General features: G+C 41.7%; 3 protein-coding genes across 4 annotated transcripts; 2 read left to right on the forward strand and 1 right to left on the reverse strand.

The window, feature by feature from the left end:
- Positions 1–303: 303 nt before the first annotated feature.
- On the forward strand, positions 304–14,352 carry clint1a (clathrin interactor 1a). Its single transcript, XM_073486613.1, has 12 exons — positions 304–443; positions 4,245–4,349; positions 5,200–5,296; positions 5,826–5,934; positions 6,431–6,595; positions 6,712–6,895; positions 7,286–7,502; positions 7,603–7,690; positions 8,283–8,348; positions 8,839–9,137; positions 11,150–11,360; positions 11,491–14,352. Exons 1-12 carry the CDS (start codon positions 403–405, stop codon positions 11,775–11,777), a joined length of 1,869 nt encoding a protein of 622 aa, XP_073342714.1. The 5' UTR covers positions 304–402; the 3' UTR covers positions 11,778–14,352.
- A 1,336-nt stretch (positions 14,353–15,688) lies between these two features.
- lsm11 (LSM11, U7 small nuclear RNA associated) lies at positions 15,689–20,089 on the reverse strand. Its single transcript, XM_073487261.1, has 4 exons — positions 19,591–20,089; positions 17,941–18,080; positions 17,743–17,826; positions 15,689–16,241 (listed from the first exon to the last, which is right to left on the reverse strand). The coding sequence occupies exons 1-4, from the start codon at positions 20,051–20,053 to the stop codon at positions 15,936–15,938; spliced, it is 993 nt and encodes a 330-aa protein (XP_073343362.1). The 5' UTR covers positions 20,054–20,089; the 3' UTR covers positions 15,689–15,935.
- Positions 20,090–20,249: 160 nt separating this feature from the next.
- thg1l (tRNA-histidine guanylyltransferase 1-like) lies at positions 20,250–25,619 on the forward strand. Of its 2 annotated transcripts, XM_073486330.1 has the most exons (7): positions 20,250–20,844; positions 21,040–21,240; positions 21,338–21,514; positions 21,603–21,772; positions 21,889–21,977; positions 23,385–23,492; positions 25,227–25,619. In XM_073486330.1, the coding sequence occupies exons 2-7, from the start codon at positions 21,050–21,052 to the stop codon at positions 25,386–25,388; spliced, it is 897 nt and encodes a 298-aa protein (XP_073342431.1). In that variant the 5' UTR covers positions 20,250–20,844; positions 21,040–21,049; the 3' UTR covers positions 25,389–25,619. The 2 variants fall into 2 exon arrangements, with proteins under 2 accessions (XP_073342431.1, XP_073342432.1); XM_073486331.1 differs by lacking the exons at positions 20,250–20,844; positions 21,040–21,240 and having other exon boundaries at positions 21,352–21,527; positions 21,699–21,772.
- The last annotated feature ends 480 nt before the right edge of the window (positions 25,620–26,099 follow it).

A 26,099-nucleotide genomic window follows, 5' to 3' on the forward strand; every position in this document is an offset into this window, starting at 1 on the left:
AACTGTAGTGGAGTAGAAGTATAAAGTATCAGAAAATGGAAATACTCAAGTAAAGTACAAGTATCTCAAAATTGTACTAACTTAAAGTACTTAATGTTTTTATCTCCTCACAATCGGTTTGTAATTGTTTACCAAGTGTGTGTTAACAGGTTAATGTACTTACAGCACGGTGGCACCTGAGCACTAATGAGAAACTACAACTCCAATGCTGCTCTACGTAAAATGACGTTACAGCGGCACTTCCCGTAGTAACCTTTCCTGCCCGTCTGCTGGTGCGTTTGCGCCTCCTGTCTTGAAAGAGGTGAAGAAGAGTTTACTTTCCAGAGTTCAAGGTTTGGTTTCGGTGATCGTCTGGAGTAAAAGGGTTTGCCGAGGCAGAAAGCCCCTTTTCACGGAGCCAAGATGCTGAACATGTGGAAGGTTAGGGAGTTGGTTGACAAAGCGTGAGTATCTCCTGACTGTATTGTCTACCGTCTGCTTGGTGTTGTTTGTAACCGTACTTTACCTGTTTGAAAGAGACACGTACCCAAAACTTTGACGTCACGTCACTCTAACAAGTCAGCTAGCCCGTATGCTACTAGCGAGTTAGTTAGCTGACTTTGACAAATACTAGTTGCTTTAAGTGTGAGAAACTGCTCCTTCGTTCTCACAGCTATTATGATTGGTCTTGTGGTTGGTGTGAGAGGACATTCTCACTGTTGTGGGATTAGTGAGCGTGTTGTTTGTGTGTTTTCGCCGACACTCCAAGCTAACACACTTAGCTAACTAGCGAGCTAATTACCTAGCCTTCTGGCGAGGTAGCTAGCAGACCAGGCTAGCCAGCTAAGCTAGTTTGACAGCTCTGGGGCTGAACAATCGGCGGAGAATGTTTTTATCTTAAATTATTATCCATTCACGAACCTATCGTCCCAACCTAGCTTGGCTACCACTGTGTGGACATATTTTTACAACTTCATTGAGTGTAGAAATGCTAAAGGTTACCCTCCGGTATGATTGTTATGACACTTGTAGCTAGGTTACACTTAACGTTACAGTGTCTTTACTGTAAAAGTCGGTTGTTAAACCTGTGATCACACAACATGTCTCCACTACCTCACAGTCAAATTGTTATTTTTGTCTTACACCCTAGACTGCTTGTCAAATGCAACTGGTTAGTCGGACAACATAAACTCAGACTCAGGTATCAAAAATGTCTGACTTTAAACGTGAGATACTAAAGATTATTAGCAGCGAGTTCAAACGACTACTGCTGCGACTACAACCCCCGTTAATCAAATCTACAATACATAGCAGTCATCACTACTTGTTTAATCACTAGGTTATATAATATATGGTATTACATGGCCATTTTATTGTGATATGTGACATCATTGAACGAGATAAACAACATAGCCACAACAGGCTACTTATTAATCAGTGACCAGTGACCCTGCAGTGTTTTGCAACTTGTTGGTGGATTTCCAGCTGCTGGCCTAAGTGCAAAAACTTGATGATTTCAGTTGGACTAGAAATAGTAGTTACTGTTTACTTTTCCACAAGTTGTTTGATCGGACTTAGGAGAGAGATAGTCAGGCAACTGTCATGCAAAATGTACAGGAAGTGACCAAAAAGCATGAGTACACTGTCCACTCAGAGAGTCTCTGCATTGTTTGATGGTAGTAGCTCTAGTCAAAGCCTGCATAACCGGAAGCAGTAATTCAATACCTGAAATCATATACCAGCCAGCAGTGAACTTTGGTAACACCGCTGGGATTGTGTATCTTTTGTTCTGCCGTGGTTTACTTTTAGCTGCTGGCTGAACGTGAGCATGCTGTCTTGTACTGTAGGGCTGTGGCAGGCTATTGCGCAATTGTCCTCCCTTCAAAGGCTTAATAGCTAATTCTGCACACCCAGACAACAGTGTGTCCTTAAGTCCATCCACGAACGCATTCCTGCCGAATGCACTTGTCTCCCTGGAGTGTGACCCCCTGAACATGGGTCACTTTCATGAGAGGGAGGCAGAGAGGGGCGGCCGACCAGGAGAGAAGAAGAAGGAGATAGACAAGTTTTAAAGATTAGAGGGACGGGAGTTTCCATTTTCATTTTCCTAAATGTTCCTTTGATGCAAAGAGCTTGTGTTTGTGACCTTTTTGAAAGTTTTTTTGCATTGACGCAATTCCAAAATGATTTTCATGAAGTGCCACCGAGCTGCAAGCCATTCACACTAGCGGTGTGGCGTAACGCAACATTTCCTGTTTGTATGATGAAGGTGAAGTTTTTGCTGAGATAGGACATGCAAGCAGATGTTTCATCCTATTTAAAATGGGTCTTGCAATGAATGAAAGCCACATGTATTAAATTGGGTTCATGAGAAACTGCTAAGCAAATTTTTTGGCAGATAAAGCACTACAGAAGTCTAACGGAAATCTGTGTGGTAGTGTGTCACTGTGAAAGTATCATAACTTCCGTTTTATCTAGCTGATATCTAGGGCAGGGCCAAATGCTACAAAGAGATAAGATGTTGCTTTACCACATCATTTCTTCTTTTGTTTTGCCTGCAGTTCACGCAATCATTAAACTTTTGCTGTATCACTGACCTAGCTAAAGAGCCTCAGGATGCATGTAGTTGACCTGAACCCTGAACTAAAATATGACAGCCACGTAAATGCATATTAAATTTTGTGTGGAACTGAACTGACAGTAATATGAGGAATATTACCATCACAATTCAGCCTGATTCAGGATGAGGCTTCATGTCTGTCACGGATCTCACAGCACATACATTTACTGTAACCCATGGTCCAACCTGGAGGCTTATTTTAATCAGCTGTGAAAAGCTACCTGGCATGGTCATTTTCAAATAATGTTGTTGGCATAGACTTAATCTTACAAATGAGAGTATGTTGTCAGAGTGGTAACTTTACCCTGCAGTAATACAGCCTTTCTCCAGAGCCACAGAGAGTATATCTCCACCCCTCAAATCAATGCTGCTCTTTCAGGCCCTCTGCATTTTACTGCTGATGTGACAGTAGTGAGGAAGGGACGAGGAGGTGCAGGGTTCAAATGTTTTGGCTCACCATGTTTTGGCTAATGCTGTGACAGGGTTCATTTAATTATCTGGAGTAATAAGATGCTTGTTTGGTTATAGAGTACACTTCTGTGGTCCTGTAAGAACCAAGCTAACAGACGAAAAATCAAATGCACCGTGGCCATTTGCTGCAGAAAAGGGCTTGGCTATACGCTACACATACTCTCAGGGCAATGTATTGGAAGTCCCCATGCTTTGCAGGAATTGGCCACATAACCAGTTTACCGAGTCATTGCTGAATAGATGGCGGATAACATATTCATTGTCTTTTTTCAGGAAAAGTCCAAGTTAGATTTAAATCTCTTTTTCAAAGCAGTCCTTTCAAAGAAAAACGTACATAGTTTAAGTAAACAGTAACACACCAGAAATGTTCCGCATCCTTTATTGTTTTTAGCATAAACATATAATCATGTGTTCCTCTTTCGTAACATACCTCCCAAACAGACTGGACATTGAATGGAGATGTATTTTCTGTCCTATAATAAGTGCTGGTTGTGATGGCGTATATGATGACACATTGTAGACCTACAAATAGAAGCTGCAGTTATTTTTTGTTGTCAGATTGAATAGTAAAAGTTAGTGCTTGGTTTGCAGTAGATTGTTGCGTAATCATCATGATTGTGAATATTTTGACACCCTGCCTAACATTGTAAATGCATAATTTATTTATTTTTAAATATAGAAGCCCAGTAATTTAGATAACAGCCTCTCTATTAATATGAGAAGCATTTCTTGTGGTCTTCACATTTGAGTTTCCTTTTTCTTTTCTAGTCAATTTCTTAGAAAGTCAACAAGCAAGTAAGAGCTCGCCCACACGGAGCACAGTCCTGTATTACTCAGTGCCATTTTAGGGCTCATTTGTGTGTTTATGGTGAACACAGATTTGTATTTGCTTGTTTAGTCCCTTGTTTTTGGTTTGGACAAGTGGCTGGGTGGTTAGATGCACATGCACACACAAAAAGCACTCCCTATTGTCCCACGGTCCATTTAGACTCTAAAAGGACAAGTGCATGGGAGTGACTGTAATGAGAGTACCTTTCATCTATTATTCTCCATGTTGTTGGTCTCATTGGAGGCCACATATTTTGAACTGAAATGCCAAATGCCTTGTAGATCACTTCACATGAGCATGATTAACGAAATGATGTTTGTGTTTTTTCTTTATCCTGCTGTATAGAACCAACGTTGTGATGAACTATTCAGAGGTGGAGTCTAAAGTAAGAGAGGCCACCAATGACGACCCCTGGGGACCATCAGGACAGCTGATGGCTGAAATCTCTAGGTAAGAACAACACACAATGTTGTACAACGTGTCCTGCTGAAAATCGCCTCCATTTCAACCATAGGAACTTATTTTAAGTTTAGGTTCTTGGGCGCTGCCCACAAAAGTCCAGAGTAGTAGTTATCTGCCTGCCGGAAATCACGGCACTGCTGTAAGCAGTACTGAACACAAGTCTCACAACTGCTACAACATGTGTACAGCATGTACAGCAAACTGCTGCAGTCACTGGTTGTAGTGTCAGATTGGAAATTAAAATCCTACTGACATTTAATTTATAATCATGTAGCCAAGTAGAGACCAAAGTAGCCGAGTGAAAGAAAAGAAAAAACCGAGACTGAAACATACTTTTGTAATTGTTTTATTGTAGTTGCAGACTAAAGCAGAAAAAGAAACACTGAGAAGATCTTTCCTGCTGCTAATAGTCCTGACCCTGAGGTGTTGCAGACTCTCCTTTCCACCTCTGCACATGTCATATCCTACATTGATTTACACATTACAGTCGCACAGCAGTAAATTATTTAAAATAAGACAATGACCTGAACTCCTAAATTTACAGACTTGTTGTATTTGCTTTGTCCCATTTAAAGTTACTTATTAACTGATCTTTTATTGGTCTCATTTGCGTAATCCTAGCAGTTCTTGAGATTCGGTGGATACAAACACGAATGTGCTGAAGGAACCTGTAATTCTTGAAATAGATCAATTTTTATTCCTGGGGGTTTGTTAGTACAAGGGAGTCTTTGGTCAAAGGCTGTAAAAGAGCAAACAAGTCCAACTGTTGGTTGTTGTGCTTTGCAAATAAAAACTTTGTCAGTAAAAAGACGACTTCTCCCTCTTCTGTTGTAATCAGAGCCACCTTCATGTACGAGCAGTTTCCAGAAGTGATGAACATGCTGTGGAACCGCATGCTGAGAGATAACAAGAAGAACTGGAGGAGAGTTTACAAGGTCTGCCACAGTGCGGTTGCAACATCCCACAAACACACATGCTTAATTATGACACAATGCTTGAATGCCTAAGCACTAAGTACAGTCGTGATTTGAGCTAAATTTTTGGACCAGACCCAACTCAAACCAACAGGGCTTCGGTGTGACCTGACTCAAGCTGGTACACTTTTAAATGAGCCATCTGTTTATATTTAACTTTAGAGTTTGAGCTCATTACTTACAGGCAGGAATTGGGTATCAACAACAAACTCTAATAAGAAAACCTTAGGTGAAGAGGGATGTTTTAATTGAAATTACATTTTTTTTTATAATTCACAAAACAAATACAGTTGGCCTTGAATAGAAACAGTGAGACACCTCATGTCTGAATTAAACGGGGAAAAATTCTTAAGAATAAAATCATACCCATAACAGATCCAGTTCAAGGCCATGGGAGAGAAAAACAGGCCAGATTGACTCCAAGACTAAAATTAAGAATCAAACCTCAAGCGCTTTTTGTTCTAACTACTGTTGTGTGTCTGTTTCTCAGTCCCTGCTACTGCTGGCCCATCTAATCAGGAACGGATCGGAGAGGGTTGTTACCAGTACCAGAGAACATCTGTATGACCTGAGATCGTTAGAAAGCTACCACTTTATAGGTAAGTTATCACTCTTTATTTTTTTCTCCTTCATACCATCTTTTTCTTTGCATGTTGTAACCAAACAAACATGCTAAACAAAAAGCACTTTTTCAATTTTAGCTTTGATTTAGTGAGGCCCTCTCTTCACTCGAGCAATGTAGTGTTTCGTGTTTATTAACAAAAGCTTCTGTGTGAGCAGTAATGAAAGGACGGGGGCCCTAAGCACCGCTTAGTCACCAAACCCTTAAACCACACACACACGCACACACACACACACACACACACACACACACAGACACACACAGACACACACACACTGCCCTAAAGCTGCTTTCACTCCTCCCAACCATGTGTGTAATAAAGGTGCAGTTTACAAACAAGAGCATTAACTTCCTCGTAGGGCAGTTTTCGTGTTTATTGCCTATGTGTGTGGTTTCAATAAATTTTAAAGTTAACACAAAACATTGCTGATTCATTTAAATAATTACATTAATGTCTGTGTTTCTGTCTCTAGATGAGAATGGGAAGGACCAAGGTGTGAACGTGCGTCAGAAGGTGAAGGAGATGGTGGATTTTGTCCAGGATGATGACAGGCTTAGGGAAGAACGGAAAAAAGCAAAGAAGAACAAAGACAAATATATTGGGGTATCCTCAGACAGTATGGGATACAGAGGTTACTGTAAGTCCTCAGTACAATGAGTAATATAAACCAACTGATAATTAACAGACCGTTTGGGTTTTAATTAAATTCATGACCTCTTTTTTTTTTTTTGCTCCTGTCTTCTTTACCTCCAGCGGGGGACAGGTACGACTCCAGCGATAGCCGGGGAAAGTGGGACGATGACTGGGACAGGAATAAAGGGCAATTCCCCTTCAGTGAGAAGCTGGGGGAGATCAGCGACAAAATCGGGAGCACCATTGACGATACCATAAGCAGATTTAGGAAGAAGGAGAGAGATGACTCGCCAGATCGATTCAGGTTGGAGACCGACAAACCATGGTCTGAATATAAACAAAACAGAAGCCCTCACAACCAGAAATGAAAATTGGCATCACTCTCACACTGTTTCCATTACAGAACAAACAGTAACTAGGCCAAAGTTACATTTTCTGATGCTGTTAAATGTTCTTATATCAACACAGCTTGAAAACACGGCAGTGACTGGGCCTTTTATTTTCAGTAACGATTCAGTAACAGTACAAGGCTAAACTTTTCAATCATATTGTGATTATACCTGTAAATTAAGCAGTCTGACATGGTTCAGATATTTGCTCCTTTGGTTTTTTGATGGATATCGTATGCACGAGGGAAATGTAACGTGTCCTCATATAACTTGCTGTCTTACCGGAGCCATTATTGTCTCCATAGTGACAACGAGGAGGACCGGGGTCGCTCGTCTCACAATGGCCAGCCAGGAAAAGAATTCAAAGATGAAGAGGAGACTGTTACCACCAAGAGTGTTCACATAGTCCAGGCAACAGAGACCACAGCAACACGGAAGAGAGGAGTCCCGTCCAGGAAAGTAGACTTGGGGGCTGCAGCCCACTACACAGGAGACGGGAGCCCAGACACCGCCACCAAACAGGTAGCAAGAGCACATGTGAGCATATAAGATAAGACTTAATTGGTATTTGTGTAGTAATGTATGCACTGTGCCCTGATCTTTTTTTTCTTCCTCATTCCAGCCCCAGCCAGCAGCCCCTCAGCCCTCCAGCACCGGCCTAGCTGACCTACTAATGGTAGACACAATGCCGAGTAAGCCAGCTATGACAGGTATAATGTAGTAATCAAGTAATACTCTGTCATTTTGTGAAATAGGAGCTAACTGAGAAGATTGGTATCAGTTGCATTTTTGTGGTTCAGCAAAGAAATTGATCCAAAACGTGTGCACCACAGGGAAACAACTAGTCTCTGCTCAAAAAGCAACAATTTGGCTTTCAAATAGCAAAACATGTTTTACTGATGTGTTTTATATTTGTAGTTTAGTGTAGTTTAAATCCACGAATAACCTTTTTGATCAGTGATACAACATTGTACAAAACAAGAAACTCCAGAGTGACTGCAGGACTAGACTCAGCAGTGACAGTGACCAGCTGCTGATGCTAGCTTCACATTTTTGGGGACAGCAGGGGGAGGGAGTTGATGTATAGGAACTAAGTGCACCAGATGTTTTTGGAGCAGTCCCTCGTGAATGGAGAGGGCGGGAGCGCTGAACAGATGTTTGGTCTTCTCCACCTATCTACTGACACCACCCCTCCCCTCCCTCCTACACTTGTGACACTGAAGGAATGCTAACCATGGTAGAGTGACACCTGGAGCTCACTTGTTTAAAATTGAGGTGTTTATGTTGATTTTCTCAATGCAGACCTGATCGGCGGATTTGCTGACTTCTCCTCGCCTGCTGCCTCCACCGGCCTCTCCTCGGGAACTGGTTGGTTTCAAGACTGTTTTTTTTTTTGTTAGTGTGTGCATGTGTGTGCTATGCTGTTGCAGCCATACTGCTAGAATATTCAAAGGGATGCTGGGAGGAAGCCCTGGCCATATGGAGCCTGCTACCTGCTCTGCATAACAAGAACAGACACACATCAACTCCTGTTATGGATGACAAGGAGACAGGGACAGAGGAAGAAGTTGGAGGGGGTGGAGGAGGCTGAGAGATTGAGAGGAGGGATAGAGACAACAAGCAGGGTCACTTCAATGAAAATTTAAAATGTGGCACCAGTGGTCACTGTGCATGCCCTGGTTAAAGCTAGACTGGCCTCACTGAACACTCAGCTGCTTAGGCTTAATTGTTATGACAGATTTGAATTTGCTCGCGTGACTTTCGTTTGCAACATCTTGCAATTATTTACACAGCTCACAATACAAACATCACCATGTGGATGGCAAACATAAACATCCATGCTACTGTCTTATTGCAGCAGCACCAGCCTCCAGCAGCAATGGAGACTTCGGAGAGTGGAACGCCTTCCCTGGAGGTCAGATGCCAACATCTGCGCAGACTGTTGACAACAGTGGAAATGACCTTTTTGCAGCCATGACAGCAGGTCCTGCCACTGCCCCAGCCCAAGCCCCCGCCCCAGTCTCCGCTCCAGGCTCAGCAGACCTGTTCGACTTGATGGGGCCAAATCAGTCCCTCACCTCCTCCCAGAGCCTCAACTTTAGCATGAGCAGCACACAGAGCATGAGCTCCACAGTCCTGCCCCAGTCTAGGTCACAGGTATGCATGATTGCACACACGCATCTGTTTTTTAATAATTTATTGATATACATATCATTACAAGACTCGTGGAGGGGGGCCTAAATGATACAGGTGGAGACATAGAATCCTCAGGGAAATAACGACACACTTTATGATTTCACATTTCATGGATACAGAGCTAGACTGATATGTTTTAGAGCTGTATTTTTTATGTGTTGGCATGGCAAAAATACAGCACTTAATTTTGATTAAAACAGTTAATGCTATTATAATCGTAATAGTTTACCAGTTGACTGCAGTATTTAAGATATCCAGCCACAAACTTGTGCATTTATACAAAGCAATGTTGAAACTATGTTGGAGGTGTTGTGTGGAAGCCTGTTGTCAATCTCAGTCAGCCATTGCAAAACCTGGAAAATGACACAGTACTGAGATTATGATAAAATGTCTGTGAAAAAAATATGCATGAAATGCTTTCAGTGCAGTGGCTTTGTTCTGAATGAACCTTTTGAAAATAATAAGAGTAAACATCTACGTATATTGAATGGTCTCTAAATATGGTGTACACCTTGGTGCATACCGTCCACTGGGGTTTGGCAGAATTCCACACCTCATTTGTTCATTTGTCGGGTGAGGGAGACGACATACAGGAGGAGTGTTGTTGTGGTCTGAGTGGTGTTTTGTAGCATCTCATGTTTGGGGAGTGTTGTTTTTGACGTCTGCGCAACTCCTTTTAAAATAATATATATTGAAAAAAGTTATCTGCATGTTTTTGTTAAAATTTAAAAACAAACCTTGAAAAATGGATCAGACTTGGTCCGGCAGCTCCCATGGATGCTTGATTAATTGGGATCTGGGGAATTTGGAAGTCAGATCGACACCTGGAGGTCTTTGTCACATTCCTCTAGCCATTCCTGGGCCAAACAGAACATGGCGTTGTAACAAGATGATCAATGTTATTCATTCTACCTGACAGTGGTTTTAATGTTGTGGCTGATCAGTGTGCGTATATGTGAAGAATGCTATAAGAAGGAACAACAGTATTGCAGTATTAGATATGAAGATAAAATGACTTATCAAATAAAAAAGTGTTGTGGTTACAAGCTTTAATACATGACTATCACTCTTTATGCTCTGTATTTTGCTTGAATATAATCACAGCCAAACATCAGTATTAGGCCGAGAAAAATACAAATCTTGTTGTCATCAATTTCAGATATTGTGAAAGCCAACTGTAACTAGCACCATTTAAGATTCAGCCAGAATTCATAGAATTGGTGTTTGTAATCGTCAAACCACAGGCATGTTGATTTAGCCTTGGTTGTGAAATAAAAGTGCTATGAGTAACATTCTGGCATGTACACACAAAGACCCTTTTAACCATTTCAAGCATGGAGTGGGAAATAAATACATTTTAAACATTAAGATACTGTAAAGTTAAAGTAGTATTCAAATACAAAAACTAAAAGATTTCACAGATGTACTCATTTACTCTGTTCACACTTGCTCGTTGACCTAATCCATCAGTTTGCCTGTGTGATGAAGACGTAACTCGTGTGATTGAAAGATGGAGGACAAGCCTGATGGTAGAGGGTTAACATGCAGCCTCACCAGATGCTCGTCTCCCCCAGAGACCGCCTACTAACCACCCACTCCTCCTGTTACTGACATACAGAATGAAAAGAATAGGTTTTGAGTTACAAAAACATTACAAAAGCTTCTGGATGTCGACTGTATCTCATGTTAAAAGGTTGTTGACCTACTTAAAAAAAAAAAAAAACTCAGTCTTCGTTTCACCCATCACTGATTTTTACTGTAGTTGTTTTAGATTGTATGTTTTAATGAGTTTAGAAAGAGACAGTAGTCTTTCCTATGACAGTATTGATGTTAAGTGGGTCAGGCTTAAGGTTAAACCCTTGATTTAAGAGAAGGGACTGTATCTTTTCATCATGTATTTCATTGTCACTGTATATTTCTGTTATTTAAGCATGGATTAGCTCCTTCTCTAACAGTGTATCTGTATTTGCCAGCCCCTCCAGAACATGGGGGGTCCTCTACAACCGCAGTCTGTCATGCCCCTCCAGCCTGTGCAGCAGGGAATGGCCTCTCAGGGTGCTGGAGCCAAAGCGTCCCTCCCCTCCACCTGGTCGGACCACGCAGTTAACATCAGTCTGGACTTCCTGGGCCCAGGCATGCAGCCACCCAAGCCTAGCCAGCCCACCCTCAACACCCTCCAACAAGGTGAGAGGAATTGTGGAGCTGGCATGAGCAGTGACACTGCAGCCAGGTTCTCCTTCAAAGCACCCCGTTGATCAAATGTGATTTAAAATTTGGCACTTTTTATTCATTGAGTTGGTTCTGTCGTTTCCAGGCAACCAAGTACCCGCCAACATGCTCTCCCAGGGATTTTCAGCCATGAGCCTTGGACCTACAGCAGGAAAACCGGCTGGAAATCCCATGATGCACCCTGGTGCTGGCATGGGAATGGGCATGGGGATGGGGATGGGAATGGGAATGGCCCCCAACCAGGGCATGATGGGGATGGGCATGAACATGGGGATGCCCGGTGCTATGGGAATGGGAATGGGAATGAACCCTGCAGTGGTCCAACAGCCCAAACAAGATGCCTTCGCTGACTTCGCTAACTTTGGAAAGTGATGGAGCCAGAGAGCAAATATAATATGGTGGAGTGGTGTTGGTCTCTCTCTCTGTGTCTCTCTCTCTCTCCCTCTCTCTCTCCGTCCATTGGTGAAGGATTGTTATGAGCTGCAAACAAAGAGTACTTGAATAATTTCAACTGTCACAATACCAACAGCCCACAATCTCCTTAATTTTTTAAAAGTAATGCTGTGTAATAATTTGGATCTAAATGAATGTGTTTGTGTCGTGTTTGAACCAATGGTCTGTCCGGTCTGGGGCCATGGTCAGACACACACTGATGACAGTGTGCCTTTTTTCGGTTCTTAAGCCAGTGAGAGGAGGGAAGAGTTTGCCACCAAGAGAACGTCAGGGGGACTTGCTTTATAACCTCAATCAAAAGTAAAATCACCAGAATAGCAAAAATATATCTGTAGCTGCATAATTTTGTTTTGACCATGCATTCTCAGTAACTTTACTGAATGAAGTTTGAATAACATGATCAGCCATTTTAACTTTCTAATGTACATTTAAGAATGTCAAGTTACCTCTTTTCCCTTTTGTCCTTGCTCTTCCTTTGACCTGTAAATATAAATCTGGAGCCCTTACAGATAAGTTATGAAGTTTCTATATGAGAGGAAGTGACAGTGTGAAGAGTTGTCATGCAGACCAAATCTGATATGAATTAAGACCTATAACAAAGCACATTGACACCTTCTCTGTGTACATAAATGTCCACACACTCCACATGTGGCTTGACAGTGCTGCAGTTGGAGTAATGAACGAGTGTTTGGAGTGAAGACGATTGATTAATTTGAGGAGTTTCTCCTTCAATAGACCATCATTTGTGGCCTTTCTTATTGGTATATATATCTATATATTTTACTTATGAAGATGATTATAATCAGTTTGCATCCAAATGTGATAATCAGTAGGTAGAATAAGCCTCATCCAGGTTGGGGTTGTGGGTTCTTTATTACAGCACAGAGTGCCTGAAAGACCTTTGCCTTTTCTCTTCAGTTAACCTCTTTGAAGGAGACAATGTGACTGTGCAGTGTTGAGGACGGACCGCCGTCTGTACTGTGTACAAACGTGTGTTTGTACTAATGCCTCAAGCCAAGCGTACTGTCTGTACAGATATATCAGATGCAATTGTGTAATTTTTTCACTCACTCAGCTTTGTTTGTCCCATGCACAGTTCAGTTATTTCCACTCTGTCCAGGTTGGTGTTAACTTCAGAGCTAAAAAAAAACACCCAAGTTATTTAAATATATTGAGCTCAGCTTAAATCAACACCTCAAGACTGTTATTAAGATTCCAACATGCGTCTGTCTGTTAAATGTGCACCAGTTCATCTTGGTAAATGCTGCCTTCTCGCCCTCCACCTTTTTTAAAGGTCCCATATTTACACATTTTCAGGTTCATGTTTTTATGTTCTTTTATTGTTCAAAAACATTATTTCTTCCTCTTATGGTCCTTTGCTGCAGCACCTTTATTCATCCTCTGAATGCTCGGTTTTAGTGTCTCCTCCTGAAAAGCCCAGTCTGCTCTAATTGGTCAGCTCTCACAGGCCCGAGCAGGCACTGCCAATCAGGTTTCTGCATCAACCCTGCTGACTTTTTTTGCAATTAAGGCCGTGCTGGGGGCGTGGGTGAGGGTGGTGACTGTATAGTTGTGACATCACAACCTCACAGAAGTCCTGACAGCTCGTTTGAAACACAGTTTCTGAAAATGGGCTGTGTACATTTGTCAATTGAGCGTTTTGATATTTTCAAAGTATTTCTACGGCAACTAGACCTGCTTTTTAAATTTAAAAAAATAATAATACAGGAAATCACACTTTGTACAATATGGGACCTTTAATGTCACACATAAAGAGCCATCTTAAACAATCTTGCTGTCATTACCCTCATCAGTCCAAGTCTGACTGTTTCTCAACTCATCAGGAAGATTGTGTGATAGGAAGCACTTTTACCAGTTGGGATGCAGTTTGTACACACTCTGCACATTATGGTGGCTGGATGAAGATGTGTTGTGGGATAGCGCATAACGAACGGCCTCATTCAGCTGACCTGGTAGATGTACAAAACATTGCTCTTCAGTGGTTCAAGTGCCTGCCGACGGTTGCCTCCCGACCCTTGTAATTGAGTGATTGATAAGTAAATCTCAGCTGCCTGGCATTTTGGTTTGTCGCCGATTGGATAAATAATTCACTGACCAGAGGAGAAGGCAGTGGATTCTGCAGCCCCAAGAGGATTTTAAGTTGCGTTTTTTCCGATTCTCCCAAGGGCTCAAGAGACACACGTAGTAGCCTTGCATCGAAGTCTGGAGCATTAAAATGACCAAAATCTGTTTGCTGTTTTATTTTATTTTTTTTTTCTAAAATATATCAGTAGAGGTTGTTTTATGCATTTGTTTTCTACTTCAAATTATTTTGATCTTCTCTAAAATGGGATTGTTACTGAAACACTAGCATATGCAAATGTAAAGAGAAAAAAAATCCTTTGAGAAAATGATTTTTTTTTGCATTATTCCCATTTTGATTTGATTTACACATCGAGATTCTTTATCTACAACATTAAACAGTTGATTGAAATTTGTTAATGGTGTGTGTTATTTGGTGTGCTGTGTCATTAGCCTCATTCAAAAGAGCTTCAAGCAGCAAAAGTGAAGCCGCTGCCCTCGACTTTTCAAATTACATTTAGTTGACACGGGCTTGTTAATTTTATTATTTGAGGTAATAGAGGAAGGCCTTTTAATAAATATATTCACAAGGCAGAAAAGTCAAGAGAGCAAATATAGGGAATATAAACTCTTAACAATACATACTAATCAGCTGTAAATGTGTGTGAACTTGAAGATCTGTGCAGAGAAAAAGCAAAACAAGTCGACTGATGTAGCACTACTTAAATAAAGTGATACCTGATTCTTATTGTGACAGCTGCTGTGGTTGATCAAACACTTCAGTGATTCAAGCGTTCATGTAACGGCACCTATTATTACTAAAACAGCTACTGGTTGTATTTAAAAAACTGTTGATACTCTGTGTCCTTAATGCTTTAATATTCCATCAACTGATTAAAATTACAGTTTGTCCCAGTGAGATGGATGGCCTGATTACTCTACTACAATACACTAAAGAGAAAGGTTGTGTTGTCTAATTGTGGTGTCGTGCCCTTCTCATATCGTATGAAGGTTTGTAGGAACACACTAGTGTGACAAACACCACTAAAACACAGCTTGCATTAAACAATTGACCCCGTTTTCACTCTCTGGAGAGGATGACTGTTAAATGGGCTATACTAATAATATTCTGATACATTATATGAAAAGTATATAGATGAAAAACAGCTCAGCTAACGCTAGAATTTGTCCTATTTAGAGATATATAGAAAGAGGGTCAATTAAACTCTGCAGTCAAATTAAGAAAAAAAAAACTAAAATAAGCTAAAACTCTGACTCAGACCCAGAAACATTACAGCAACATATAATCACTCTGTGCTGCTCATCATCCAAAAGTAACCTCTGCCATTTAAAACAGAAAAAAAAGCAACATCTTTACAACTTCCATGAGATGCAGTAAATTGTGCTTTTATGGGTAATGTGCCCATTAAAGAGTAAAAGCAATCTGAGACGTCAAGACAAATGACAGATTTTGAGTGCCATCTGCAATCTCTAGCTTCACAAACTCAATTATTCATAATGCATTTATGAAGTCCGCTGAGACTGCGCTGTCATTCCTGTTCAAACTAACGGGGAAAAGCAACATAAAGGGACAAGCTCTTTGAGATGACAATGGCCTCGCAGATGGCACTAATGTGTTTATGCTGCCACCTGCTGGGTAATAAACATAACACAAACACTGTTATTAAAGCGGTGTCAAAATAAATTTCCTTTAGTGGCTGTGGGACAAAAGAAAACAAGACAAAGAATTAGTATAATTAGAATTGAGAAGCTTTTATTCCTCAAAATAAAGATAATTTCTCTGGTGTGCAGAGAAAACCTCCATATCAATGTGATATAACAACAGTCTTTGATTCTTCTGGATCTAAGTAAATCATATCTATCTGGCAGTTCATCTTCAGTATGTCACACCTATCACTACAGATGTTGAGCGTGAAATACACCTAAAGCTCGCCTTTCTTTTATCCAGGATAAATAACAAACAGAAAACTACGGTCAGAGTGGCTGTGGGTTAACCAGGAGGACGTTCTCGCCCCGGATGAAAAGCTGGTTGATGTGCCGTGTATGGACCTTGCCATACGTCTGGGAGTCTTTCTTCTGACAGACCTCTGGACCCTGGGCCTTCACTGAGACTTTGTGTTTAGTTTTAACAGAGTCTGACAGCTTGGACGCTGTCCTGCTGTGCCCTCTCTCGCTCGTACAATCGGCAGGCTGCTGCTTGGTGGCCGTTTCCCGGGCTTCGTGCTTCTTTTCCGGTTCCTCACCTGCTGAGCTCTCTTGGAGCTTTAGCTTCTCAAAGAGCTGTACAGAGATCAGAGTCACATTAATATTTGTGGTTTAAATTTAGAGCCTGAAGTTTCATCAAAATCAAATCCCATTTTCGATGCCATTTATGGTCAACATCTTTCAGCAAGAACTATTCAACATATTTACTTTCTGTAGGCAGGGTCCGCCATTCCCATGCAAGTGATAACAGTCTCACAGTTTACTGTCAGAGCTGTAGTAAAGGGACAGTTTACCCCAAAATCAAATATGCATGTTTCCTCTCATCTGTAGAGCTCTTTATCCATCTAGATTGTTTTTGGTGTAAGTTGCCGAGTTTTGGAGATGTCTGCCATAGGGATGTCTGACTTCTCTCAAATATAATGGAACTAGATGGCTTGTGGTGTAATCAACAGTGTGTGAGCACCATCATGTAGGAACTATTTTCTTTTTTACCAACCGTATCAGCACACTGAATGAAATGTGCATCCGCTAATGGAAACGAGGCTCGTGCTCATCACAGCACAGTATGTAAACACTAGCAACGTCCTCCTCGGCTGAGCTGTAATGTTAGCTAGCTTCTCGTCCATGAGTAGATGTGTGCATCCTTCTGTGCCGTGATACGGTTGGCTGAAACAAAATAGTTCCTAGTTTTTCAAATGTATTTTTTTATACAGTAGAATCTTTACAGCTCCTTACTTATCTCCAAAACTCAGCAACTCACAACATAACAATTTAGGTGGATCAATAGCACCCCGGGTAAGAGGAAGAATATGTATTTTTGATTTTGGGATGAACTGTCCCTTTAAATGACACAAGGCACCTTTTACAGGAAACCCAGTGAATTTGTGTGGTAAGAGCTGACAGTGACAGGACAGAAGTTTCTGGTCTTCTTTGACAGCAGATCAATTTGAAATATTTCAGGGCGTAATGAAACAAGCTGCTTACTTCCAACTCCTCTGCAAGGCAACAAACTTTACTGTACCGCCAAATCAAACAGGATTGGAATCTTCCAGATTGTAACTTTAGGTATTACCAAGTAGGAAGTACGAGTGGTGATAAGTTAAGTTCATCGCCTGAGGTACAGCGAGTCAATTTCAGAAAACCTGGTATTTGTTTTGTTTTTTTCAACATAGTACCCTCCTGCATTTACACACTTGATCCAGAGGTCATGGGGCTTACAGACCCCTTCTTCTTGGACCTCCAGAAAGTGGTCCACAGCAGGAATAACTTCATCATCACAGTCAAATTGGTTATTCATCTTATGTATGGGCTAGTGGTCTGAGGGTGCCAGATCAGGTGAATAGGGCACCGTTGAGCAAGTTCAAAACTGCTTTCCTAGATGTCAGCCATTACCACTGGGGACTTGTGGGCTGGCGCGTCGTCTCGGACAGCGCTCACTTGCAGTATTCAGTCACAGTCAAAGAGCTGAATTGCACATACGTGGAACGAGAGCTGTATAACTCCTACATTAGGCCATGAGCAAATCACTCACCCCTTGTACATTTCAGTCAGATAAACAATGGAAACTGGTCCCTACCCGTGAAATGGTGAGGGCTTTCTCATGGTAGAACGCTTCTCCCAGCAGAGGCTCTCTGTATGTCTCGTCTACATCTACCATCGCCTGACGAAGAACAAAAACAAATAGTGAAAAGATAATATAAAGACATCAAATTCATGGTAACAGATTCAGCATATGGCAGCTTTCATGTGAGAGAACGTGAGTGTGAGAGCTCACCATGTTCCAGAACTTATCGAAGGCCACGACAAAGCCAGAGCAAACTCCCCTCAGCCCCTTGAAGGTCCTGATGTGAACTTTGACCCTTATCCTCTCCTCAACGCATCGGTACAGCTCCCCCAATGGACTGCCTTTACATACTGAAGACAAACAGATGATACAAATTATAGAAGGAATTCACCTAAGGCACAAAATGACTTCTGCCCAAAAAAGGCTAAACATGCAAAAGTCACTGCTAGATTTGAGATGTGCAAAGTCAGAACGTGATATTTCAATTTGATGATGCACAAAAGTGTGTGGAGAAAAATAAGGGAGGCACAAGGGGTCACTGAGTAGGCTGATGAGTGTGAAAATGACTTGAATCATTTGCTGTGTCCATTTCAATAAGCACTCAACCCACTCATTGCCAATAGAAAAGTTTGGACCAACATATTAGCCAATGCTTTCAACCAACATCTGCAAAACACCAAATGAGGAGAAATCTGTTGGAAGGACAGTGTTCATTCCTCCAGTAGACATCCAGAGACTTTTGCTCAAGTGGCATCATGCTTAGTGCGACAAAAAGGGTTCATCAATGAACAAATGAGGCTTAATTTAATTGTCCAAGTATTCATTATCCTTTCTCTAAACTATTATTATTTGAAAAGTTCCTCGTGAGGGAATTAGCTGTTTTTCTAACACCATTAAAAGTCCACTTTTTACAGATCTGTGGTTCTCACAGGACAACCTTGCTACAGATATATGATAATATAGAATATGATGGATAACTGTGATTAAACCACCCAACGGTATATATAATGTAGTTCAAATTAGTTAGCACATGATTTTATCAGTTTTTATCAGTACCAAAATACATGACAGCCTCATCTGTAGACATCTACTTGTATAAATTAATAGATTACCTTAACAAAAACACACGTTAAGCTTCCTATTTAATTATATACAATAACAGATTAATTACTTATTTAGTATAATGGTAAACAGCAGCCCTAGTTACAAACAACCCACAGATTAAGTGTAATTGTATTCTGACAGGCCTTCTCAGCTTTCAAGTGGAGGACATGCTACCCTTCATAAAGTGACTTTAGGAGGAAGAAGAGGACATTAAAAGGTCCAATATGTAAGAATTTTAGTTGAAAACAGTTTAGACATTATGATGATTTTGTATTGTGTTGCAAAGATTTCTGCTGAAGCGTGCTGACCATCGAGCCCCGGCCCATCTTGACCCAAAGCTCCTGTGCCAGCAGTGTAAACACCACCCCTCCCTGAGCTCCCAGTCTGGACCTCTAGCTGCACAGCTAACTGAGCTAACTGGCTAAGGGCAGCAGCAGTTAGCGGTCACCCTAGTGATACGCTGCCCCCTATTTGTTTTGAGTACGAATATGACAGGTGCCAATTCTTACATACTGCACCTTTAAAAATAAGTTGCATTCATGGTGCTTTCAAAGGTTTTCGTTGACATTGTATTACTTCTGTATATTAGCTGCAAGTTTCGAGAGAGCATAATACCAACTGATCCTAAATATTGAAAATGAGAAGTCAACCCACTTAATGACAGTGAGTGGTCCCTCTAATGAACAACAGAACCAAGTATTTAGGTACTAATGTAGCAGCAGCAGTGGTGGTGGTGCTGGGTGTTGCTGGACCTACAGGGCATCCTCGTCAGAACATTCTTCTTGGGCTTCTGCTGCCGCCTCCTCCGCGCCGTGCCGCTGCTCTCCCCCTCCTCTGACTGCGGCGTCGGGTTGTTCACCATCAGCTTCTTCAGCCTCTCGATGCGCTCCGGGTCCGCCACCCCTTTCATCGCCTTCAGCCGCCTTTTCTCCACATTCTCCGGCTTGGCTCTGCCCCGGCCGCCCCTCAGAAAGCTCTCGTACGCCGACACGTTGTTGAAGCATTTGACATTTGGAAACGGAACCTGCACAGTGGGCGAGTACAGGGCCAAGAGAGGGTCAAACTTATCCGAGCAGACGTCTGTTTTATCTGCGTCATCGTCCCCGGCTGCGTCGTCCGCCTCCGGTTCACGCTCCGGTACTGACGGCGTCCTGGAACAGGATGAGGTTGCCGTTTCTTTACTGTCTGGTTTTGCACTTTTTCTTTCCCTCTCCTCCATGTTTGAAACAACCGCAGATGAGCACACGGCGAAGCGAGGGATTCTGGGAAGGTTTTGTTGTCGTTTTGAGGCTGAGGTTTCACTCTACACCTATTTCAAAACACCCTAAACATCCTACACTACAGCGTGTCCGTCATGTACTGCATTTTAATCCCGGAAGCGCTGTTTCTGTGTAGTTTTCCTATTTTTACTCTAGTAATTTCACAGTAGTGACTCATTTATGCACATATATCTTTTAAAACTCAACGAAACCAAACAGAAAAGAACCAAGCCTGCAACTGGACTACAAGTTCCGTGTTTTCTGTCATCATCACTTCCTCATACACGATCTTTGGTTACATGTTCTCCCTCCACCACAAGATGGCGCTGAAACACAGACGGTGTTTTGTAGCTTTTATGTGAATCGGCTCGTTTTGATAGATTGTCCCTTGTAGCGGCACAAGAATAAATCGATTTATGATGATAAATGTTTAAAGAGGGTGAACAAGCAACGGAGAACAATAAGCTATTTGTTTATAATGAATTGTTTGTTAATTTTAGACACCGGAACTTCTGTTCGCTGAGTCTGCGGTACCCCTACGACAGAATTCATTGACGGACTGTACACAAACCTACACATGTGAGCTGACAGCTATCTTGATTACATGTATCTATCAACTGATAATATATCTTTCATACCTTATTAATCGTGCTAGAAATATTGGTCTCTGCCTAATTAGCCAATCAGCTAGCATAAAGTGGCTAACTTACTGGTTGGTGAAGAGGACAAACACAACACATGACATCTACGTGTAAGTAATAACAAATGTTACAATAGGGCGGACGGAAATCTAATACTAATTATCCCTTGTCATGAGTTAGACTTATTTTTAATTTGGCTATTAAGACTAATAAAGTAGTTATGATCCTGTATTGTCCGAAAATATGACCAATTAATTCGTTCTGGGAATGTGTTAGCTTAACTTCCATATTGATTTTCTTTTCAGGAGCATCCTCATGCTGATCGCAAAAGCCTGCAGATTTGGTGGACGTGTCAGATCTTGTGTTGTCAAACCCTTAGCTTGTTTTTTCACTAGTTCCAGCATGGCCAAGAGTAAGTTTGAGTACGTCCGCAGCTTTGAGACAGATGACAGTTGTCTACGAAATTGTTATATTGTTGTGAGACTGGATGGACGCAACTTCCACAAGTGAGTTTCCTTTCCCAGCTACACATCTGATATGAGTGATGTTGTAAATCAATAGGTTGATGCATCATTAGTAACCTTACTGTTGTTGTTGTTTTAGGTTTTCAGAGCAGCACAAGTTTACAAAGCCCAATGATAACAGGGCCTTGGGCCTGATGTCCCGGAGTGCACACTCTGTCATGGCTGAGATGGAGGATATTATCATCGCCTATGGTCAAAGTGATGAGTTCAGCTTTGTTTTCAAGAGGACCTCCAACTTGTTTAAGAGGAGAGCCAGGTACCACACGGATGTCATTCTCACACATGCCTTTCACGTGTTGCTACATTTTGTCTGACTTTATTTCTCCTTCTTTCTCTCTGGACAGTAAGCTGATGACCCACGTGGCCTCCCAGTTCTCCTCCTCATATGTGTTTAACTGGAAGGAGTTTTTTGGGGAGCAGCCCCTCTTGTACCCGCCAAGCTTTGATGGACGTGTGGTCCTGTATCCTAGCAACCGCAACCTCAGAGACTACCTCAGCTGGAGGCAAGCAGATTGTAAGTACATACTGTCCTCTCACTGTTTCACACATTTGACCTTTAGGTGACTTTGTTCATTAAACAGCCCCGATGTAAAATATGTGAGACTGTACATGTGTTTGTGTGTCTTTCAGGTCACATTAATAATTTGTACAACACAGTGTTTTGGACGTTAGTACAGAGGGGAGGACTCACCACCACCCAGGCAGAGGATCGCTTAAAGGTTAGAGCAAAAGACAATCTTAAGTTAATTACCATGTGTTTGTGTTTACATGCATAGATGCACGCGTTAATGCAAATTTACTGCATGTTATAATGAGATCACAGGGTAATACCACTACCTTTGCATTGTTATTTATTTTGTGTAAAGAAGTCAAGAAGCTCGAGCAATACTGTAGTATATAGAACAACTTTATTAGATGTATGCATTTCAGCTTGTAGCCTTATTCAGGGTCATCAAGCAGCGAACAACATGTTATGTATGTGAAAATAAAATACAATCAATCATATACATCCACACACATAACAGCCAGTGAAACACCCACATATGTAGGTTGGTTCTGTGGTCATGTGGCTTCAGGCCAGTCACTGTTAAAGACTGACAAAGTGAAGGACGTGTCTGATAAATGACATGGATGATACCATATTTGGTAAACTCGAGTAGAGCAGCCAAGAGGTGAGAGGTGCTTAAATTTATACCAAGCTTACTACAGATAATATTCAACTTCTCTAAATGTGCACAGCTATGACTCTATGTACCGAGTGTTTGTACTTCCCCCAGAAAACAGCATCCCCTCCCCGCGAGTGAAAGAGCCAGACAGCGCCCACTGTTTACTGATTGTGATTATGTTATTATGTCATTTAGAGCAAAAAGGCAACCTTGTCACTTTCCACAATGCATTGTGGGTCAGGATCTCAATCACAACACTTATAACAGCATCCATATGATTATAAACAGTAAGCAAGTACATGTTTGGATTAACAGGTGGAAACCGGGGGAAAAACATTGAAAAAACCACACAGATCTCAGCATCATGATGTGTACCGTCACACCTCTTTTGGATCCGCAGTGCCGAAGTGATGTATGAATTGACACACTGGTGCAGCTTTACGCCAGAGCTGCTTGGTTCTGTGTGAACAAACAAAGGTGGAGAAATGGCGAGCCTTCCCCTCAGCTGTTGGTGTGGTGATCAAAATGTAATTTCCAGAACTACAAAGATTTACAGGGAGATGATAACATCTTTCACAGAACATCAGGCCGGGCCTATTTGTGGAAGCTGCCACTGACCGACACAGCTGTTCCTGGAAGTCGCCTCATTCTCTAGTGGGTTGTGAGGGAAACTCAGATGATGTGATGACAGCTGATGAGTTGTGGAAATTTTCATTCTGGCTTTGGGCAGCATGAGTCATTCATAGCCCATCAAACCTTTGCACTTCCTAGTTCCTTTACCACTATAAAAATAGTAGAACCAGTGGGTGGTGTGGTCAATTAATGGTTTTGTTGATGGTAGGAACCAACATGTTGTACTCTGTGCACCCAGTGAGGCATCTCAAATGAGCTGATTTTTGTATGAACACATTCTTGATATAATTGCACGCATATGTCTGACTGTGTGGTGTCTCCCTCCAGGGAACATTAGCTGCAGACAAAAACGAGATCCTGTTCTCCGAGTTTGATATCAACTACAACAATGAATCTGCCCTCCACCGGAAAGGAACCATTCTCATCTGGGAAAAGGTGAGCAACTTCCTACTCTTTATTAGTAGACTGGGGAGGACTGAGAGATAGACTTCAGCCCTGTAATACATGTGCAGCCGTCCAGGCTACCAAAACAAAGAACAGAATATGCTCAGATTACACAACACACAGAGGAAGTGTGACATCATTCTCTGTTCAGGACGCCATTACTTCACTATATCTTCACATAGCAAATAGTTGTATGCTGCTGTACTATGTTGACTATGTAGTTTTGGGCAAGACATTTAAATCATCATTTTTTATGCCTAAACAAACTAAATAAACAAACTTTGTTTTCATGAATAAATAAACTGAATGAACAAACTGACCTTAAAGGACAACACAATTTCATTTTGTTTTACTTGTTTGGCGGACCCTGCCACCTTTCTAGCTTCAGACAGTGTTCTGGGGACCTTATTTTCCTCTGAGAACAGCTTGTTTATTCAGTTATGGGAAAAACAAATATATGAGTTTGTATTATTACTTCACTAATATTGTAAATATTAAAATTCTGAGTTTGAATTTCTTCACCAAAACTACGTAGTGCCCCTGCAATGTGAAAAAACTCATTTATTTAACTGTTAACAAACCAAACTCAGCAAGATGTGCCACCAGCACTTTATGATGGATAATTCTGCTTTTCTTGCAAGACCCAGCCTACTTTTTCTCCACCACTAACCTCCCTCCCACCATCTGGGGACAGACTAAGGGCGCACTCACACTTGGCCCAGTTGCTCTGCACCGTGCCGAAGCACAATTGTCCCTCCTCTGGCCTGAGCACGGTAACCTCTTGTACATATGTCATATCGTTGTTGCACAGTCGCATCACAATGGAGAACATAGCTGGTCATAGACGGCCCTCTCACATTCCTGGATTTCTTAATTATGCAAGACGGCATAATACACATGATTATACTTCATGTCCTCGTTGCCCACCTGTGCTTGTGCTCATGCACTAGCAACCATATTGTGCCGAGGCACACCTCTTCCAACTGTGCCAGGACCAAGGAAGTGTACTACAGAGCGCTCACAAGTCAAACAAACTGGACTTTGGGGGTACGGACTGCCTACTGTGAGTGCGCCCTAACAGGGCACCCATGGGAGCGTGGAAAATGGGAGGACAGCCAACAACAGGCACTCAGCCGTGGGCCCCACCAATCTCCCTACCTCTTGTTGTCCAACTGATTACCAGGGCCACAAGAGTTTTCTCGCCTTCTCCTGTCGAAATACTTGATGGATGTATTTAGTACAGAGTACCAGGACTACAAAGCCATCAAGGCTTTCATCATACGAAAAACGATAGACGCAAGCCATTCAGAGGCAGAGTAGGGTGGGTCTTGCAAGAAAAGCAGTGGGATCCATAATAACGTGAAACCAGCAGCTATTTTTTATATGGCTCTTTATGGATTTTTCTTTTAAAGGAATAGTTTGACAATTTTGGAATAGCACTTATTTGCATGATTAAGTTAAGAAGATTGATTCCACTCTGATATCTGTCTAAAACATGAAGCTACAGCCAGGAGACAGTTAGCTTAGCATAGCTTAGCATAACTTCTTCCTTTGGTCCATACAAAAACCATCATGTGGTTGTACTGAGGTCATGTGCTGGACTTTTCCTTGGCCGAGTGCCTCCTATAGTCTACAGATATTGGAGTGGTATTTTCAAAATTATATAACTGATCCTTTAGGTTACCTTTAATTGTATTAATCGTATTCCTCATTCTTTATGTCCAGCGAGATGAAACTGTCACTAAACGCGTGAAGCTACCAAATGAAGAGGAGAAGGAAGTTCCTGTGACTCGCAGCAGGAGGAGGGTGCAGGACCACCACTGTGACATTATAGGAGATCAGTTCTGGGAGGAACACCTGGACATCCTGGAGGCCGACAACTGCTAACAGCTCCTGTGCTGCTGGAGGAGAAAAATACTGAACTGAGGTCGAACCAGAACGGTTGATGTTGATTCAAACAAGCAGTGGACAGCTAACAACATGAAGCTTAACACAGTTGAACTCCCTGAAAGAGCTTTTTCTGAGACTGAAGCCTTTGATGATTAACTTTGTACGATTACTCTCTCACAGCCGGGACATTTTCTTACTTTCATGTATTAAACTTCTGTCATAACTTTCCATTAACGTCGTAAGTTTTCTGCTTAAATTGCGTGATGTTGTCTGTCATGTTCAAAGGGAAGCAGATGATTTCATAATCTTTTAGCTGTAGGTATTGAGGACATGCACGTCATCATGATAGTTTATACTGTCACAACTTCTCAGGCATCTGCCCATCCCTCTCTAGCTTATTTTTAAGATTGCCTCTCCAAATATATACCCTCATTTGATACCATGAATGACATTTATGATACTACCATCACTTGATCTTTCAGCTTGTTTGCTTTTGGCCCACTGCCTAGTTTTGCTGAGGGGTTTTTATGTGAGTGTGGGCAGTCTGACTCTCACTAGTCTCCTTTTCCCCCCAATGTTTTAATGATTCAGGATCTGCAGTGTTCAATATCACTTCCAGTTTGACGTAATAAACAGCGCATCTGAGGGAGGAAAAGCCAGAGTTAAGCAGAAACCAATACCTTGGCAGTAACGAGTGGCCTTGTTTTG

Source organism: Pagrus major, chromosome 18, assembly GCF_040436345.1.
Source record: "Pagrus major chromosome 18, Pma_NU_1.0".
Taxonomy (NCBI): Eukaryota; Metazoa; Chordata; class Actinopteri; order Spariformes; family Sparidae; genus Pagrus; species Pagrus major.

Bases quoted from the DNA above. Each gene is read 5' to 3' on its own strand.
- lsm11 (XM_073487261.1), bottom strand. From the start codon at position 20,053: ATGGAGGAGAGGGAAAGAAAAAGTGCAAAACCAGACAGTAAAGAAACG. The intron at 18,081-19,590 runs GTAGGTCCAGCA...GTTTGTCTTCAG, and splicing joins TGTTCTGACGAGGATGCCCT to TATGTAAAGGCAGTCCATTG. The intron at 16,242-17,742 runs GTAGGGACCAGT...ATCTCTGTACAG, and splicing joins AAGCCCTCACCATTTCACGG to CTCTTTGAGAAGCTAAAGCT.
- clint1a (XM_073486613.1), top strand. From the start codon at position 403: ATGCTGAACATGTGGAAGGTTAGGGAGTTGGTTGACAAAGC. The intron at 5,935-6,430 runs GTAAGTTATCAC...TTCTGTCTCTAG, and splicing joins AGAAAGCTACCACTTTATAG to ATGAGAATGGGAAGGACCAA. The intron at 7,503-7,602 runs GTAGCAAGAGCA...TCCTCATTCCAG, and splicing joins CAGACACCGCCACCAAACAG to CCCCAGCCAGCAGCCCCTCA.
- thg1l (XM_073486330.1), top strand. From the start codon at position 21,050: ATGCTGATCGCAAAAGCCTGCAGATTTGGTGGACGTGTCAGATCTTGT. The intron at 21,773-21,888 runs GTAAGTACATAC...TGTGTCTTTCAG, and splicing joins CAGCTGGAGGCAAGCAGATT to GTCACATTAATAATTTGTAC. The intron at 23,493-25,226 runs GTGAGCAACTTC...CTTTATGTCCAG, and splicing joins CCATTCTCATCTGGGAAAAG to CGAGATGAAACTGTCACTAA.